Source organism: Chiloscyllium plagiosum, unplaced genomic scaffold (assembly GCF_037043375.1).
Source record: "Chiloscyllium plagiosum isolate Xiang-an unplaced genomic scaffold, Cpla_swu_hap1 HiC_scaffold_10, whole genome shotgun sequence".
NCBI lineage: Eukaryota > Metazoa > Chordata > Chondrichthyes > Orectolobiformes > Hemiscylliidae > Chiloscyllium > Chiloscyllium plagiosum.
In genome coordinates, this window is record NW_028270148.1 from 91,595,239 (window position 1) to 91,612,452 (window position 17,214).

Sequence of the window (17,214 nt, forward strand, 5' to 3'; positions counted from 1 at the left end):
CAACTAGCCACAAAACGACACGACCAGCTATCCTTAGTAGCCACACACGCAGACAACATGAATTCGACTGGGACAACACTACTATCATAGGGCAAGCCAGACAGAGGACAGCCAGGGAATTCCTAGAGGCATGGCATTCATCCACAAACTCCATCAACAAACACATCGACCTGGACCCAATATACCAACCACTACAGCAGACAGCTAAAACTGACAACCGGAAGCGGCAGGGACAGACCACTATAAACACCGGAGGAAACATCAAAGAAGCGCTTCGCAGGAGGCTCCCAAGCACTGATGATGTCGCCTCGCCAGGGGACGAAACGTTTGCAACAAAAACTTTCAGCTCGGCGAACAGAACCACAACAACGAGCACCCGAGCTACAAATCTTTGCACAAACTTTGAGTTTTGGACTCCCTTACCCTGGGAAAATAACCTTGGCTATTCACCCTATCCATGCTCATGATTTTATAAACCTCGATAAGGTCATCCCTCAGCCTCCAACACCCCAGGAAAAAAAAAATGCCCCAGTCTATTCAGCCTCTCCCTTTGGCTCAAACCTTCCAATCCTGGCAACATCCTTGCAAATCTTATCTGAACCCTCTCAAATTTAACACTTCCTACCGCACAGAGACCATTATTGCTAAGCAATTGCCACTCGTCAGCTCTGCTGACAACCCCTATTATCAGTTTACAGACGACTAAATAGACCCATAAGGTGGAAAATAAATGGGTTGGAATTGTCCTGCTTTTTGCGTTAAGCTAGGTGTATGACTAGGTCTGGAGGACATGAACTGAAAATCTTTATCTTAAACATAGGGTTCAAAATTACTGGCATCAGCACGTACATTAATAAAGCAGCTGCATAAGGAGTTTCCCCACTGGCTTATCTGGCTAATATAAAATCTACAGCACTACAGCAGATACAGAAAATGTTTGAGCTAGTGTCTCCAATGGATCAGTGATTTGGTCAGGAGGTAACAATGCCATTCCTTCAGCTTGGATATTGTGCTGCAGGGAGCTACTCTTACTGTCAGAAGTAAAGGAGGTGGTGGGTGGGCACCTCACACAGCACATATTTTGTACAAAACAGTCTAAGATAAACTAATGTGCACATCTCACTGGTAAAGAGTGACCAACTGGCCATCTTCCAATACCTCCCACTGCTGCTGTCAGTCACACTGGGTAATGATTTCAGCCACACAATTGAAGTGGTTGGATGACCTGGAGGGTCTTACAGCAAACTGGATGTCACATGTAGATTCCTGGTAGCAATGGTAAAAGATGCCAAGTTGCATGACACCTTCAGCATCCTTGCAGGTCAAGTGTAGCTTAGGTGCATCTATTTGTGGCTAGAAGGCTTTGTCTTCTTCAGTATAGACTTTCAGTATAGACTTCCAGTTTGTGTCCTGAGCATTCCTGGCCTAATCCACCAAAGTCGAATGGGTGTTCTTCTGTGACTACTGCCTTCTACTGGCCAATTATCATCTACAGGAGGTTCAGAGGGATGGCAGGGCAACACAGAGGCTGAATGCCAAACTGTTCACTCCAGAAAACATTGAGGAACTCAAAATTGCATACAATGGCAGGACAATAGTGAATTCCCTCAATAAGTCTCCAACATATGGTTTGGGAAGCAGTCAGGTGAACATTAAAAGGTTCTTCATCTCAAAGGTGTTCAGAAGACAAAAGGGTGATGGGTGAGATTGTTCTGACTTTGGAAAAGCATGCAGACCTGTGCCTGCTGCAGCTCATTGGGGGTCAATAACAAGGAGGATTTTTAAGATACGTGAAGACAGCAAGCCTTGTTCTTTGTCTTGAAAACTCTCAAAATAATCTTCAGATCCTGCACCCGTTCTGTGGAACAGGATGAAATATGCTCGTGTTTCTTCTTTCGAAGGTGTACAGGGAGAACTGTGATCAGCAGCCTGAAGGAAGAAAATGGCTCAGGAAAATTATTTCACTGGCATTTTGAGGATCAGAAAATTCTTTCATGCAAGTCTGTATGATGTGAAGGCTCATGATATAATGTATGATATGGTAGTTTAGCGCCTCAGTAATATTGGTCCTCCATCATGGAAGTTTTAGATTATAGTATGTGGGGATCTCTGGAAATGCCACTATCTCTTGATCTAAGATAATGTAAGACCCTTGAGAACAGTTGAATTCCTGAAAACAACAGTTTACTCGCCAAGTTGAATTGGAATCTGTACAACTTGTTTGGCCAGGACCTGCCAGAAGTATGCAAGAATAGGTTTCTGACTGGCAACATGTATAAATCCATGAGGATCCATCACTCCCATCTACAACAGGAAGAGGGAGAGGAAGGCAATTAGGAATTGGCAACTAATCGCACTCAAATGTAGACTACAAAATTCTATCCAGTGTCATTGCCAACTAGGTTAGACCTGTTCAGAGGTTGGTGATTAACTGGTTTTAGTTGGCGGCATCAACTGTATCATCAGTTGGATGATCCAAGAGAGTTGACAGCAAACTGGATGTAGGAGCAGATTTCTAATGGATCTGGTAAAAAAATACTAAGCTTCACAATGTCTTCACTAATCCTGCATAGAAAGTACAGCACAGACACTATTGGACAAGGCCAGACTCTAAAAGATAATGTTGTTAAAAACAAATTAGTTTTAATGTTTCTCCCTCTCCCCCCAATCTTGTATGTAAGTTCCACCGTTGAATTTACTCTACATAAACATGTTTATTTGTATTTTTTGTTTCCTCTTTTCCTGGTTGTTTGGTTGCTGACTGCAAATACCTGGCCAACAGGTCATTTAGTTCAAATGTCATTCAGTTTTAATTATAACAACTAAGTCCCATCCTGAGAAAATCAAAAAAAAAAATTTCATACAATTAAATTAATGGCAGGAGCAAAATGTTATGGGCGATTGATTATCAAACTTTTGCTTGATATTAAATTGAAAGGTTCTTACCAGTGAAGATCCACAGTACATTGATATACACTACAAAAAGCAAGGGCCAATACTATGATTTATACTCAAATATAGGAGTTTGTCAATGATTTTTAATGAATGGCCACGTAATAGATAGAGAGAAAAGAAATACACTCAGTGGACTGGTAAGGTGTACAGAAAAATAGCAAATGGAATTCAACAGAAAAGTAGGAGGTAATGTATTTGGGGAGGGCATAAGTAATAAATGGTAAGTTACTGATAAGTGTGAAGATACTGGAAGATCTTGGAATGCATGTGGATACATTCCTGGAGGCAGCATTCCAGGAACAATGTGATCCTACTAGGAAGGCTAGAGGATATTTCAGGTTGTTTTGGGGACGAGAGAACTGTAGCTTTGAAGTAAGATTGGACAGGTTGGAGTTGTTTTCTCTTGCATTGATGTTTCAAAGCCATCAGGAAAAATACACATTCTTCAACTGCAAATAAACACATTTTCAAATCAGAGTTGTGTGTGTGGTGCTGGAAAAGCACAGCAGGTCAGGCACATTCCTGATGAAGGGCTTATACCCGAAACATTAATTCTCCTGCTCCTTGGATGCTGCCTGACCTGCTGTGCTTTTAACCGCGCCACGCTCTCGACTCTGATCTCCAGTTTCTGCAGTCCTCACTTTCTCCACATTTTCAATACAGACCAGTTCAATATCAGTTTCTATTGTGCGCCTCCTTACTGTGCGTATGCAGTTTCTTCTGATGCAGGAAATATGATTTGCAATTAATACACATGTTCATATCAATTGGCTCTATGCACGCACAAGCAGGCTGCATAACGGAGCAGATTTTCTCTTCTCTTACACACACACGTGGTGTCGAGTCTCGAGCACATGATAGATCAGAAGCCTAAGCATGCGTGGCTCTGGAAGCCTGCACATACACAGTTGATAGGGCAGCTGGTATTAGCAGATACTGCCTTCATTTGACACTGGCGCTCTGGAGGAGACCGAAAGCATGGACGGGGCAGAGATGTTTGGGTAAAGCGGCATTGCTTCCTGAAAATGTTGCTGCTTGTTTCTCACCTTGCTGCACAGTGGTTGGGAAACTAGACCAGAGCAGAGAGCAGTTAAAAGTCAACTGTACATATATTTTTGAAAATATACGTTATTCATAAAATTTGTAAATAAAAACAATTCAACTTGAACATTACAGGATTTTCAAGAAAATTTAATATGTTCCAAGAAAAATATGCCTCACTCGATAACATTTTAACTATCTTAAGGTTTACAAAATATATTTCATGTCAGCTATACAACTTGGAGGCAAAATATTTCAAATTTGAATTAATAAGTGTAGCAGATATAATGTTCTCCACACAACACATGTAGAGGTGGCTAAATAAAATTTACAACATACATTCTTGGGAGAGTAACAGTCTGGGTGATCTACAGTTTCTGACCCCTAGGTATACTGTGGCCAAATGGTCCTAGGAGCGCAATTTTTCCCCATTGTACCCCTGCAATGGCGACCCCAAGTTTTAGCATGTCTTGCAACAAATAAACCTGGAACCGGAAATATGCTGGTCTGTAAACCTCAGTCATGGTCAACTCTTTTCACTGGAGGACCTGCAAGCTTTTGGCAGACTTAGAAGCATCTTGACAGAGGTTCCTTCAGACACAGTTGGAGTTTAAGAGTCAAACACACTGTGGATCTGAAATAACAGATAGGCCAGACCAGATTTCCTTCCTTAAAGTTGATGAGTTTTATGATAATTGAGAATAGTTTTATACTCACAATTACCCAGATTAAATTTTCAATTCCAAAGTCCTACGATGGTATTTGAACCGGATGCTTAGGATTACTCACATATTGATATTAGCATTGCGCCACCTGTTTCCTGCTTTGTCTTTAGTGTGTAGTGATTTCATTGGTTTTTGTTCAACTTGAGTAAATAATACTCTTGGCTTAGTTTGTTTTCAGGAACAAATACAAAAGTAACGACATAGTGATGGAAAAGCACAGCAGGTCAGGTAGCATCTGAAGAGCAGGAGAATTGGTGTTTCGGGCATGTGCTCTTCATCAGGAATACAAAAGTAAACCGTATAGCTTGGTATGTTAAAATAGTTTAGACCAAGTTAACAGAAGTAGGTATAGCTTTGTTACCTCACAGGAGTTCTTTTGTTGTTTACGGCTGCAAGATTTAGCTGACAACGCCCTGGCATGAGTAACTATGACTCTTTGTGATGGGGCGTCCCCAAAGCATCTTGCAGGTATAGTTACTGCTGCAAGAGTTTTCACATCTTTTGCAGTAATTGATCAATCCTCCTCCTGGTTCTCACTGGTAACAATAGATTTATCTAGGATTGGCTTATTGATCACATAAAAAGTATGACATGGCTGCAGATCTACATGGATCATGATACTATACATTAGAGGTGCCACCTTGCCAAAAAATAAATCTACAGTACGGAAGATTTTACAGATCGCCCCAAGTCCAGGTGGGGGTATCCCAGACAAACAACTGCCCCGCTAGTTCACTGTTGGTGGTGACTGGTGTACAATATAGCAGTCACACTATACCCGAGATAAAAAAAACACAACACTAGGGGATAGTCCAACAGTCTTATTTGGAAGTACAGGTAGAAGATCCTTTATTCCAACATCCAAAAATGGAAAAGCTCCGAAATCCGGTCTTTTTTGTGAAGCTTTTTCTCATTAACAAGGTTGTTTGGTGAGCAAACAGTTAACCCAAGTCAACATCCACTCAATGTGTGTCACTCAGATGCGATGTGGGGGGTGGGGGGCGTGTGGCCAAGCACCGACAGGCCTGGGGTCTCTCTGTAAATATCCCCAAATCGACACCCACTTGACGCGTATCACTCAGATCTGATGTGGGGGGGCGTGGCTAAGCACTGATGGCCTGTTCTTACTTAGAAGTCTGTTCTTCCAGTAAGATTCTTAAAAATTTCATCATTAAATTTACTCTGAAAACTGAAAAGTTCCTGTACATTTTGGACAAAGGACAGTCTACCTGTACAGGTTTTCAGAGCACTGCTTCTTTGTCAGGTAGCTAGTGGGGCAGGATCACAGGACATAGAATTTATAGCATAAAATCAAAGTGTCAAACAACTGATGTGATGTATTGAACAAACTTGGAAGGGGGTTGCAGGTTTTGATTCATAAATATGTAAATCCCAGAACCTCTTTCAAGTCACATGCCTGAGATAACTTAAGGTTTATTAAAAAAGTGATCTCAGCTCAGACAATGCATTGAAAGGTGAGGTTAGAATCTGTCTGTATCCCAATCTTGAGTCAGACTAGTTCTATTTCCAAAGTAGGAATTTATAAAGTGTCACATCTATTATAAAAATCATTGACTGCCTAAAAATTGTGTGCTTTTTAAGAGCTATAGGGAGAGGCTAAATAGGTAGGAAGGCACGGTAGCTCAGTGGTCAGCTCCTCCGCCTCACAGCGCCAGGGATCCGGGTTCGATTCTAGCCCAGGCAACTGCCTGTGTGGTGTTTGCGCATTCTCCCAGTGTGTGCATGGGTTTGCTACAGGTGCTCCGGTTTCCATCCACGAGTGTTCAGGGATGTGTAGATTAGATGCATTAGTCTAGGGGAAATGCAGAGTAATAGGGGAATGGATCTGGGTGGGTTGCTCTTCAGCGGGTCGCTCTTCAGCGGGTCAGTGTAGACTTGTATGGGGATTCTAAGCCAGAGAATTATAGACTGGTGAGCCTGCTATCAGTGGTGGGCAAGTTTAGATTACTTACTTACAGTGGGGAAACAGCCCTTTGGGCCAACGAAGTGCAACCCATCCAGACCCATTCACCTAACCTGCACATTTTTGGACTGTGAGAGGGAACTGGAGCACCTGGAGGAAACCCACACAGGCATGGGGAGAATGTGTAAACTCCACACAGTCAGTCGCCTGAGGTGGGAATTGAACCCGGGTCTCTGGCGCTGTGAGGCAGCAGTGCTAGTCACCGTGCTGTCCAGAGGAAATTCGGAGGGACAGGATTGACATATATTTGGAAAGGCAAGTACTGTTCGGGAGAGTCAACATGGCTTTATATATGGGAAATCACGTCTTACTAACTTGGTTGAGGTTTTTCAATAAGTGACAAAGATGACCGAAGATGGTAGAGCAGTGGATGCTGTCTATGTAGGCCTCAGTCAGGCATTTGGCGAGGTAGACAGGTTAGCAAAGTTAGATTACATAGAACACTGGGAGAACTTGACACTTGGATATAGAACTGGCTCGAAGGTAAGAGAGAGGATGGTAGTGGAGGGCTGCTTTTCAGACTGGAGGCCTGTGACCAGCAGTGCGCAGCAAGGTTTGGTGCTGGGTCCACTGCTTTTTGTCATTTATATAAATGATTTTCATATGAACATAGAAGGTGTGGTTAGTAAGTTTGCAGATGACACCAAAATTGGTCATGCAGTCGACAGCAAAGGAGGTTACCTCAGAGTACAGCAGGACCTTGGTCAGATGGGCTGAGGAGTGTTAGATGGAGTTTAATTTAGACAAATGTGAGGTGCTGCACTTTGGAAAGGCAAATCAGGGCAGGACTTTTACACTTAATAGTATAGGCCTGAGGAGTGTTGCCAAACAAGTAGACCTTGGAGTGCAGATTCATAGCTCCTTGAAAGTGAAGTACAGATAGACAGGGTCGTGAAGGCAGCGTTGCGTATGCTTGTCTTTATTGGTCAGTGCATTGAATATAGGAATCGGGAGGTCATGTTGTGGCTGTACAAGACATTGGTTAGCCCACTTTTGGAACGCTGCGTTCAATTCTGGTCTCCTTAGTGTAGGAAGGATGTTGCAAAATCTGAAAGGGTTCAGAAAAGATTTAGAAGGGTTTTGCCAGGGTTGGGGGGTGAAGGTTAAGCGATAGGGAAAGGCTGAATAGGCTAGGACTATGTACCCTGGAGTGGAGACTGAGGGGCGACCTTATAGAAGTTTATAAAATTATGAGGGGCATGGAGAGGGTGAATAACCAAGCTCTTTTCCATAAGACGGGGCGTCCAAACCTAGATGGCATAGGTTTAAGGTGAGAGGGAAAAGATTTAAAAGGGACTCAAGGGGAACCTTTTCATTATACACAGCGTATCTGGAGTGAGCTGCCAAAGGTAGTGAAGGCTGTACAATTACAACATTTAAAAAGGCCTCAGGATGGGTATATGAAAGGAAAGGTTTAAAGGGATATAGGCCAAATGGGACTTGACTTATTTAGGATATCTGGTCGGTACAGACGACTTGTAGCAAAAGGGTCTGTTGCCATGCTGTACAGCTCTATGATGCCGTCAGCTCTAAGTGTGGGAAATGTATTTGTTTTGAACAAAGTATATTTCTGCAAAAAGTACAGCATCAGGATTAAATGGGCTATACCAGATATGGAAACAGGAAAGGCTGGAGGAACTCAGAAGATCTCCCGGTATCAATGAAAAGGGAAAGATATTAAGGTGAAGCACGATTGTTAATTCTGAAGAAATCCTGAGTCCAAACTGACTCTTCAGGTTTTGAAGTAGTATTAACACTGGACTTAAAACGTGAACTTTGTTCTCTCTCCAACAATGTTTCCAGTTTTTTTCCTGCTTTATTTCAGATTTCCAGCAACCACTTTATTCCGCTTTTATATACGAAGCAACCTGCTGCGGCAGTTGTCTCAACAATTACAAGCAGCAATAAAGTCTTATGCCACCTGTTGGATTAAATTAGAACTGCAGGTCATTGCTAACTACACATTTAAAGTATTTCCCAGGAGCTGAAAAATTACACCATGTTCTTCTTGACATGCAACACATTATCAATGAGTGTGAGCACCTCACCAAGACCTTCCCCACACCTCCACTACTTGCCTTTAAACAACCGCCAAACCTCAAACAGATCGTTGTTCGTAACAAGCTGCCCGGATCTCAGGACAACTCCATACAACCCTATCACGGTAGGGCTGCAAGACGTGTCAGAGTGTGGACATAGATACCACCATTATGCATGGGGACACCTCCCACCTTGTACATGGCAGGTACTCATGTGACTCAGCCAACTTGGCTATCTTATATGTTGCAGGCAAGGATGCCCGGAGGCATGGTACATTGGGGAAACTGAGCAAAGTCTACAACAACAGATGAATGGGCACCGCACAACAAATCAACAGACAGGAGGGCTCCCTCCCAGTTGGGGAACTCTTCAGTGGTCCAGGACATTCAGCCTCGGACCTTCGGGTGACCATCCTCCAAGGTAGACTTCGGGACTGGCAGCAGAGAAAAGTGGCCGAGCAGAGGCTGAAAACTAAATTTGGTACCCATAGGGAGGGCCTCAACCGGGACCTTAGGTTCATGTCACATTACAGGTGACCACCATTGCACTATACACACACACACACACACACACACACACACACACACACACACACACACAGATACTCCTATACACACGGACACACAGACGGACACACAGACACCCACACACACACCCACACATGCACCCCTCTCACAGACTGAAGACACTCTGCACTCACTAAACACACACATACACTCACAATCCCCAACCCAGACAGACACACACAAAGACCCACATGCACACACATACTTTGTGGGGTGAATTTGTACTTGCAGGGTTACTTTGTACTTTGCTCAAAAACTGCATGCATTCATGTCGAACTCCGTTATCTCACTTTTTAGATTAGAATCAATCTAAACATCATGGCATAGACAGAGAACACAGGGGGCCAACACCTTCAACATATTGTCTAGCTATCACCATTGTTAACAGCTAACCCGAGAATGCAACTTTTTTAAAAAAAGATTTGTGATTTACACATGAAAGAAGTGAAACTATCACTATATTCTAACAGATGAAAGGCTTAACAATCAATTTTTCAATGTATAATTTCAGTTACATCACACTGTAAATTTTTGCTATAAATTCTGTTAGGATTGAGCCTCCACTACCACCTAATGAAGGAGTGTCGCTCTGAAAGCTAGTGTGCTTTCAATTAAACCTGTTGGACTATAACCTGGTGTTGTATGATTTTTAACTTTGTACACATTTAAACAATTTTACAGATGGCAATATGACATTGCTACCAAATTCCTTAAATGTTAATAATGGAATTTTAAGTTCTTTCCCATATATTTGTTCGATCATTAGAGGGACTCATTATGCAGGCTATTTGCATAAAAATGATGGAGACACAATATCTCCACAATGAGGCAGAAATCACCATGTGGATTTCTGTGAAGAATTACGCTTCGGTGGTTGCTTAAAGAATGTACAATAGGATCACACCAATTTAGGAACATTTGGAGAACAGAAAAGGTCCTTTATTGATTTTGCAGCCTATTTAGCCATTCAAACCAAGCCCAGTACCTCTTATAAAATGGGAAATCTCAAAATTCCTGCTGCATGTAGTAGACATACATGGAACATCAAGTCAGTTTCTAGAGTAATTTGAGTTAAGGCAGGCTGATTGTGCTTTAACATATTGAAACATTTATCATACTTCACACAACAGTTACCTGGTACACATCTGAATTTAGTGTTTAAGATCCTCTATCAGTTGAAAAATTTATTTGTTGCTAATGCAGGGAAAATGGACTATCTTGCTTCAATGGATGGAAGAATAGTTAGGGATCTTAATTTGGGAATGAGCCAATATCACATAACATTTACTCCTGCCCATCAACAGTTCAGCTGATGCAATACAATCCTCTGCTCTATCTCAAAACTGTCATCCTTTAGGAATGTTCTGACTCAGTCAAGTTGGAATTGAACCAGCAACCTAAGGATGATAGTTTTGTGATGTAATATAGTCCTCTGCTCCATCAGCTTAACTATTGACAGGCAAGAGTAAATGTTATGTGATTGTCTCATTCCCAAATTCATATCCCTAATTATTCTTCCATCCATTGAAGCAATGTAAGCCATTAATCAATTTCCCTTCATTAGCAACAAATATATTTTTCAACTGATAGAAGATCTTAAACACTGAATTCAGATGAAGGGCTTATTGCCAAAATGTTGATTCTCTTGCTCCTTGGATGCTGCCTGACTTGCTGTGCTTTTCCAGTGCCACACTTTTCATCTCTGATCTCCAGCATCTGCAGTATTACTTTCTCCGGAATCGGAACATTTATTGCCATAGACATGATGAGCTAAATGGTTTTTTTCTCTGCTGTAGGACTGTTTAAATGACTAATTTGGGCCATTTCTACACTATCTCGTAATTGAAAATGGAGTGTGTCTGCAGGGACAAACTTCTAAATGCATACACCTATGGATCAATGGGTAAACATACTTGTTACTGCTCGCATCCTGAAGATTACCTATGTGAGGATCAAGTTGTGTGGAGACCCTTGATATGCAAACACTGTTTCATAACATGATGAGGTTCTGTCTGCCCTAATGTCAAGGAAGGACCTGGTTGCATGAAATGATCTGTTCAGTTGGGCTGCAGTACAGCATGGGCCTCTTTTGAAAACGTGTGCAGAAGTACATATTTGATCACAAATAAATGTTTTTGTGCAGTGTCCTCGAGACCCTACGGGAAAAGGAATATGGACGGACATATTGAATGGCTGCCTCAGCATGCTGCCTTTGAAGCAACTGTAGTGGGGAGACCATCACCCACCTCCATGGGTGAAGAAGAATGTGAGGACACAGATTTAAAGTCAAGTAATTTGCAAAAGCAGCAAGGGTGATGTCACAAAAAGATTTTTCATGCAGCGAGTAGTTACGGCATGGAAAATAAAATGCCTGGAAGTTTGGTAAAGACAGGTTCAGTTGAGGCAGTCAAGAGGGCATTGGATGATTATTTGAATAACACATCATGTGCATAGAAAAATCATTAGATTGGCACTAGGTAATGATGCTCATTTAAACAGCTGCTGCAAACATAAAGAACCAAATGGCCTCCTTCCGCAACTCAAGACATCTGAAATGGCCCTTTGCAAAACATGCCCAAACGGAGATGCAGTGGCTTTTGTTGCAGTTGATCCCAAGCAACTCCATAACATAGGATGTGTCCTTTATGCGCTGTTGCCAACATAGTGGAAAATGCCCTCTGATCTGGAATGGAATCAAAAGGTGACGAGGACAAAAGCATGAAAGTTGAGTGGAGGATTATTAGATCAGCCATGATCTCATTGAATACTGCAGCAGACTCAAATGGGTTGAATGGCCTGCTTCTGCTCCTATATCTTTTGGTCTTATAGCTGAGTGTTGCAGGTTGGTGCATTCCAAGGTCCAGGACAGTGTGCATGTGCGTTGGGGGGGGGGGGGGGGGGGGAGAAGAGGGAGGTGGTTTAAGCTGCGTCAATGGCTTTATGAGGAAAGGCTACGTCATACCCAGGAACTGGAAATCATGTGGAACCCTTGAAGCTGTAAGCACTAGAGTCCAAATATCCATTTGCGGAATAATCTGCCAAGGCAAGTGCAATGAATGAAATATACTTTATTAGGAAAAAAATGGGTTTATATTTTTGTAGTGCCAAATTTGAACTATTATACCTTAAAAATTATGGATACAAGATATTTTTGTAAAATCTTCTGGTATTTTAAATTGTGATTCAAGTACTTAATCAATCACATTGCTGTAGGTCTGCAGTCACATGTCGGCCTGAAGACACATGTCGGCCAGACCATTCGTCCTCTAAAGTGAACCAGATTTAATTCATTAAGTAGCCTAACATTGCATTGACTATGATGAAACAAGGTAAACAGATCAGTACAGCCTCACATGCAATAAAAAACAATGATGTAATAGTTAATTTTCTTCAAAATACAAAGAGTGATCAGCAGTATAAATAAATACCTTCCAATGCATGATTAAACATAATTTTCCTTGATGCCGTTTCTATAGTTCTCCTGCTATTCTGACTGCCTACATTAACATTGGAAGTTTGAGGGCTGTGGATCAGAATTGTCATTTTTCATTCCCACGAGTTCTGCACTTACTTCCCACAAATGCTTGGCTGTCTCATCATCCAGAGCCTGCGGAGCAGGGTCTTTTTCTTCATTAACATCAAAGTATTTTCCAGATACCCCTTCCAGCTCCTCTGCTACAGCCAGATATATGGAGGGTTGTGCTCCTAAAAGTGGGGATTTTACTAGAAGCGAGAAAAATGGTCCTGAAAAAGAACAAATGCAATTTTGAAATAAACAAATATAAATAATCAATGTCTTCATGACACCCAGTGTATCAGGAAACACTATTTAGGTACTCACAAATACTTCCAAGTGAGGTTTTGACGGAAGATTTAAAAAATTCCTGAACATCGAAAAAACGTTGAAAGATAAAATGAAACAGATTACAAATGGCAATCTACTGAATGAGGATCCCTCACTTTCCTCAGTGAGGAGTGGCAACAAAATCAAATTGAGGTGGTTGTTAAAAGCCACAAGAGATCCTTGCCTTTATTAAGAAAAGCTTAGGACTAATAAGCAATTGAAATTACACTAAACAGTCAGTTCTTCTGTAATGTGATAATTGGATTCTTGTGCAACCCTGCGTGAGCAGAAAAATTGCACTTTAGAAACAGCGCTTAAAGTGTTGGTGCTGTAATTGAGATACAGCCAACACCTATTTTAAAAGTTCACACTATAGGAAGTGTTCCCAATTCGTCAATCACATTACAGCAACACATTATAACAGATTGACCTGTATTTTTATGAAACACTGGTTAAAATCACTTGTTACTGACATATGCCTTTAGTTTTGTTTTAATTTAAATAGTGTTGTGTCTTAAGAAATTAACGCTTTACTTGTGCGTTGTGCTTTGATATGAAACAGCTGTGTTAGTTATTTAGGATATTGATGAATTCTTCTAATTCTGATGCTGTTAAGAGTTAAAATATCCTATTATATCAACACAAATAAAGAAAGGTATTTTTACTATGTGATGGCATCTCCTAACGAAGAATTGAGAGAGACTGTAAAAATAGCCCAAAAGAAATTGAGCCCTGGTATGGTGTCAATGCAAACAGCTAGCTGAGTTCCAATGTCATCACAATTTTTCTTGGAATCAATGTTGTAATTAGAATGTTTACAAGATGATAGAAGTCGGAGTGTGGGAAGCCAGAGACCTTGACAGGGCAGTATTTTAAGTTATTCAAGTAATAGAAATTTAAAGATTGGATTATATTGATCTTTTGAGTGAGAAAAGACTTAAGAGGAGATGCCTTGAATATTAAAACTGACAGTATTTTATTGGTCACTGACTGGTGTAACTGTACCTTGGGGTATACAGTCATTGCAGGGGGATAATAATCCTACTGAAAGTTTACAACTGAGGACTTGAATAAAGTACTAAAGGGTTAACTGAATCTGATAACCCAAGTTCCAAAATGACTTTTAGCATTTGCCAAGCAGGAAAAGATGATGGTAGATGCAGTTAATTGGTTTGTTAGTACATGAAGGTCATTTGGGAGAATGTCTCATTGTCAGAAGTGTCAAACACACACCAAAACACAACTGGTGTTGGAAGGGCCATCCCACCTGATCCTTCTTACATTCAGGTATCTCAACCACTTGGCTTGTTGCCCTCATGGTAACTGTGGCAGGGAAGAGATCATTGTTTATTTCCACGTGGAGAATACTTTTGCAAAAGAGGTCTGGAGAAAGATGCTGTAGTTATTAAAGCAAGTTTAATTTGGAGCGGCTCCATGGTATAGGACTGAATAGTGTATGGTGTGCTTCCACGGGAGCAACCAAGGTAAATAACAAAAGTGGTTGGAAGACTGTCAACTCGGTGAAGGATGCTCTTTCCCAGGAAGACTCTTGTCATTTAGAAAAGTGAAATGAAAGCAGTTTCATCTCTTACCCAATGTTGTCCTGGAAAATTTTGATTTATGCATCCCTGTGTGTCTGCCTAGTTCAGTGTTCACCACTCCTGGGTGCACAGCATTGACTGTAACTTTACTTCCTTTATTCAGAAAATAAAAATAAATTCTTGTTACTTTTTCTGTGAAATTACATTTGAAGCATCAAAAACGCATCTACACTCCTCCTGATGGTTCAGCAAGCTAATGCAGCAAGTAGCTGTGACATTCAAACTGGATATTGTTCAATGGTTCTCACTGTCAAGATTCATAATGAATAATGCTCAAGACTCGCTTGGAGATCAGTCAATATACACGGGTTGTGAAAAGATAATAAAATAGAGTCTGGGAATTGCATTTTGGGATCTTTCTGGTTAGATAATTTTGAGTCAGCTCACCTTACTAATTGAGTCATTAGGGAAGTTCACATTGCATGCTTTTCACGTTTTGTTTTAGTTGTGAAAGGAAACCTTCCTCAACAGTGAGAAAACACACTGTAGCTGAAACGCACTGACTCCCCCCAAAAAACTGAGTATTTTGGAAATTCCTTATGATACTAATCCTATAGCTTGTTATAGGCTCACCCTTTTTCTGCTGTGTTGATGTATCTTTACTGGTTTATTTCTCTATAAGGGAATGAAAGTAATCAGAAACAAAATTTGCTAAGGTATTGCTATAGCCGCTAATTTAGTGTAATGTTAACTTATCTAAAGTCAGACAAAAATGTTTTATACAGGTCCATAAATAACATTTCGTAGAAATGGTAACCAACTTGGAGCATGTATATATGTGTGAACTGCTGGATTTAAGAATGCAGTTCAACTTCATTTGATAATAGTGACTGTGTTATGACCTCAGCTGAAGTTATTACTTGACAAGACAGCTCCCAAACAGAAACCTTGCTTGATTCATCATATTTTGGATTTGTTTTGATTCTAACAATTCAATCTCTCGCTGAAATATAAGCATGCTATGCTGCATACTTTGCAGTAACAATAAAACAGAAGTTTAACAACAAAAGACAGTAAAATAAACTAAACCATTTAGTGATTCAAACATGTTTAAACACAAAAATATAATTCCACTAAACCCAAAACCATCTCCATAAATTGAAAAATCAAAATCAAAACTGGCTTTGTATTATACCTAAACACCCTTAGGTACAGTACCCAAACTAGCATGCAGAGTCCCTTTATCAAACACTTGAGAAGATTTAAATTACTATAACGTCAACTTTTAGATGAGAATTGAAGGTAGCTCCAGGAATTAGCTTTCACACACCTGACTTTTACAACATGGAGACAGATCGAACCAAACCAGTCCTTTCTACCTCTGCATTCACGACACTAAAATTAAACTGAACACACTCAAATATTCACTGCAAGCATTTGTAACCAGACCTTTAAATAATCAATACCAGCACTTGTGAATAATTGTAGACACCAGTTTTTCATCTTAACTATTAAATACACAATAATTTCAGCAGAGAAATTAAACACCAGATTAACAGATTAATGCCTGTGCTTTAAATATGAAACATTTGTTCTTAGCCCTACTTACATAAAAGACAAACACATGCAGTTAAGGGATGATTGAAAGAAAACAACATTGACTTAAATGGCTTTCATAATGAGCTGTTTCACAGGCATAAGTAGACTCCTTGGTCATTTATCAGAAATGTTGCTTTGGTCATCTTCTCAGTTCAGAGTTGAAAAGTTTGGTGCTGGAAAAGTACAGCCAGTCAGGCAATATCCAAGAAGCAGTAGAGTTGACGTTTTGAGCATTAGGTCTTCATCGGGAATGGGAGCTCACAAATAAATGGGAGGGGGTTGGGGAGAAGGTAGCTCGGAATGCGATAGTAAGATGAAGGCAGGGGTGAAGGTGACATGTCAAAGAGGAGTGGAATGGCCAGTTCAAGAGGGCTGTGCTGAGTTAGAGGGTAGAATCTGGGATAAGGTGGGGGGGCAGGGGAAAATGAGGAAACTGGTGAAATCCACATCGATCCAGTGTGGTTGCAGGGTCCCAAGGCAGAAGAAGAGGCATTGTTCCTTCAGGCGTGAGATGGCTAGAGTTTGGCGGTGGAGGTGGTCAAGGACTTGCATGTCCTTGGCGGAGTGGGAAGAGATTTGAAGTGTTCGGCCACAGGGTGGTGGGGTTGATTGGTGCACGTCCCCCTGAGATGTTCTCTGAAACATTCCACAAGTTGGCGTCCTGTCTCCCAAATGAAGAGGAGACCATATTGAGAGCGAGAGACATGGGAGATGACGTGTTTGGACGTATAGATTTGTCGCCTCAACCACTTCTGCCCTCACCGATACCACTCACCAGAACACTGCCCAAGACATCACGAGTGTCATCTGTTAAGTCACTTCCGCCCCTGTGGATGCCAGCAAAGGCACCGCTTCTGCATACCCCCACCCCCAAGGTGAACGTCACTTCCATTGGTGATGTCAGCCACGATCCCATAAC

The 17,214-nt window shown here is 41.2% G+C and overlaps 1 protein-coding gene across 6 annotated transcripts in view; it reads right to left on the reverse strand.

Annotated features, from left to right (window-relative positions):
- Nucleotides 1–2,764: 2,764 nt before the first annotated feature.
- The window catches only part of LOC122553002 (retinol dehydrogenase 13-like), a 92,962-nt gene continuing 78,512 nt past the window's right edge, over nucleotides 2,765–17,214 (reverse strand). For 4 of the 6 annotated variants that reach the window (XM_043696392.2, XM_043696386.2, XM_043696395.2 and 1 more), the window contains 3 exons: nucleotides 14,748–14,849; nucleotides 12,883–13,055; nucleotides 9,427–11,994 (listed from right to left, as the gene is read on the reverse strand). In XM_043696392.2, the coding sequence (XP_043552327.2) occupies nucleotides 11,803–11,994; nucleotides 12,883–13,055; nucleotides 14,748–14,849 (467 nt within the window). In that variant the 3' untranslated portion in view covers nucleotides 9,427–11,802. Of the gene's footprint in view, nucleotides 4,025–9,426; nucleotides 11,995–12,364; nucleotides 13,056–14,747; nucleotides 14,850–17,214 lie in introns of those variants that run through there. The other 2 variants (XM_043696394.2, XM_043696393.2) reach the window with 2 other exon arrangements.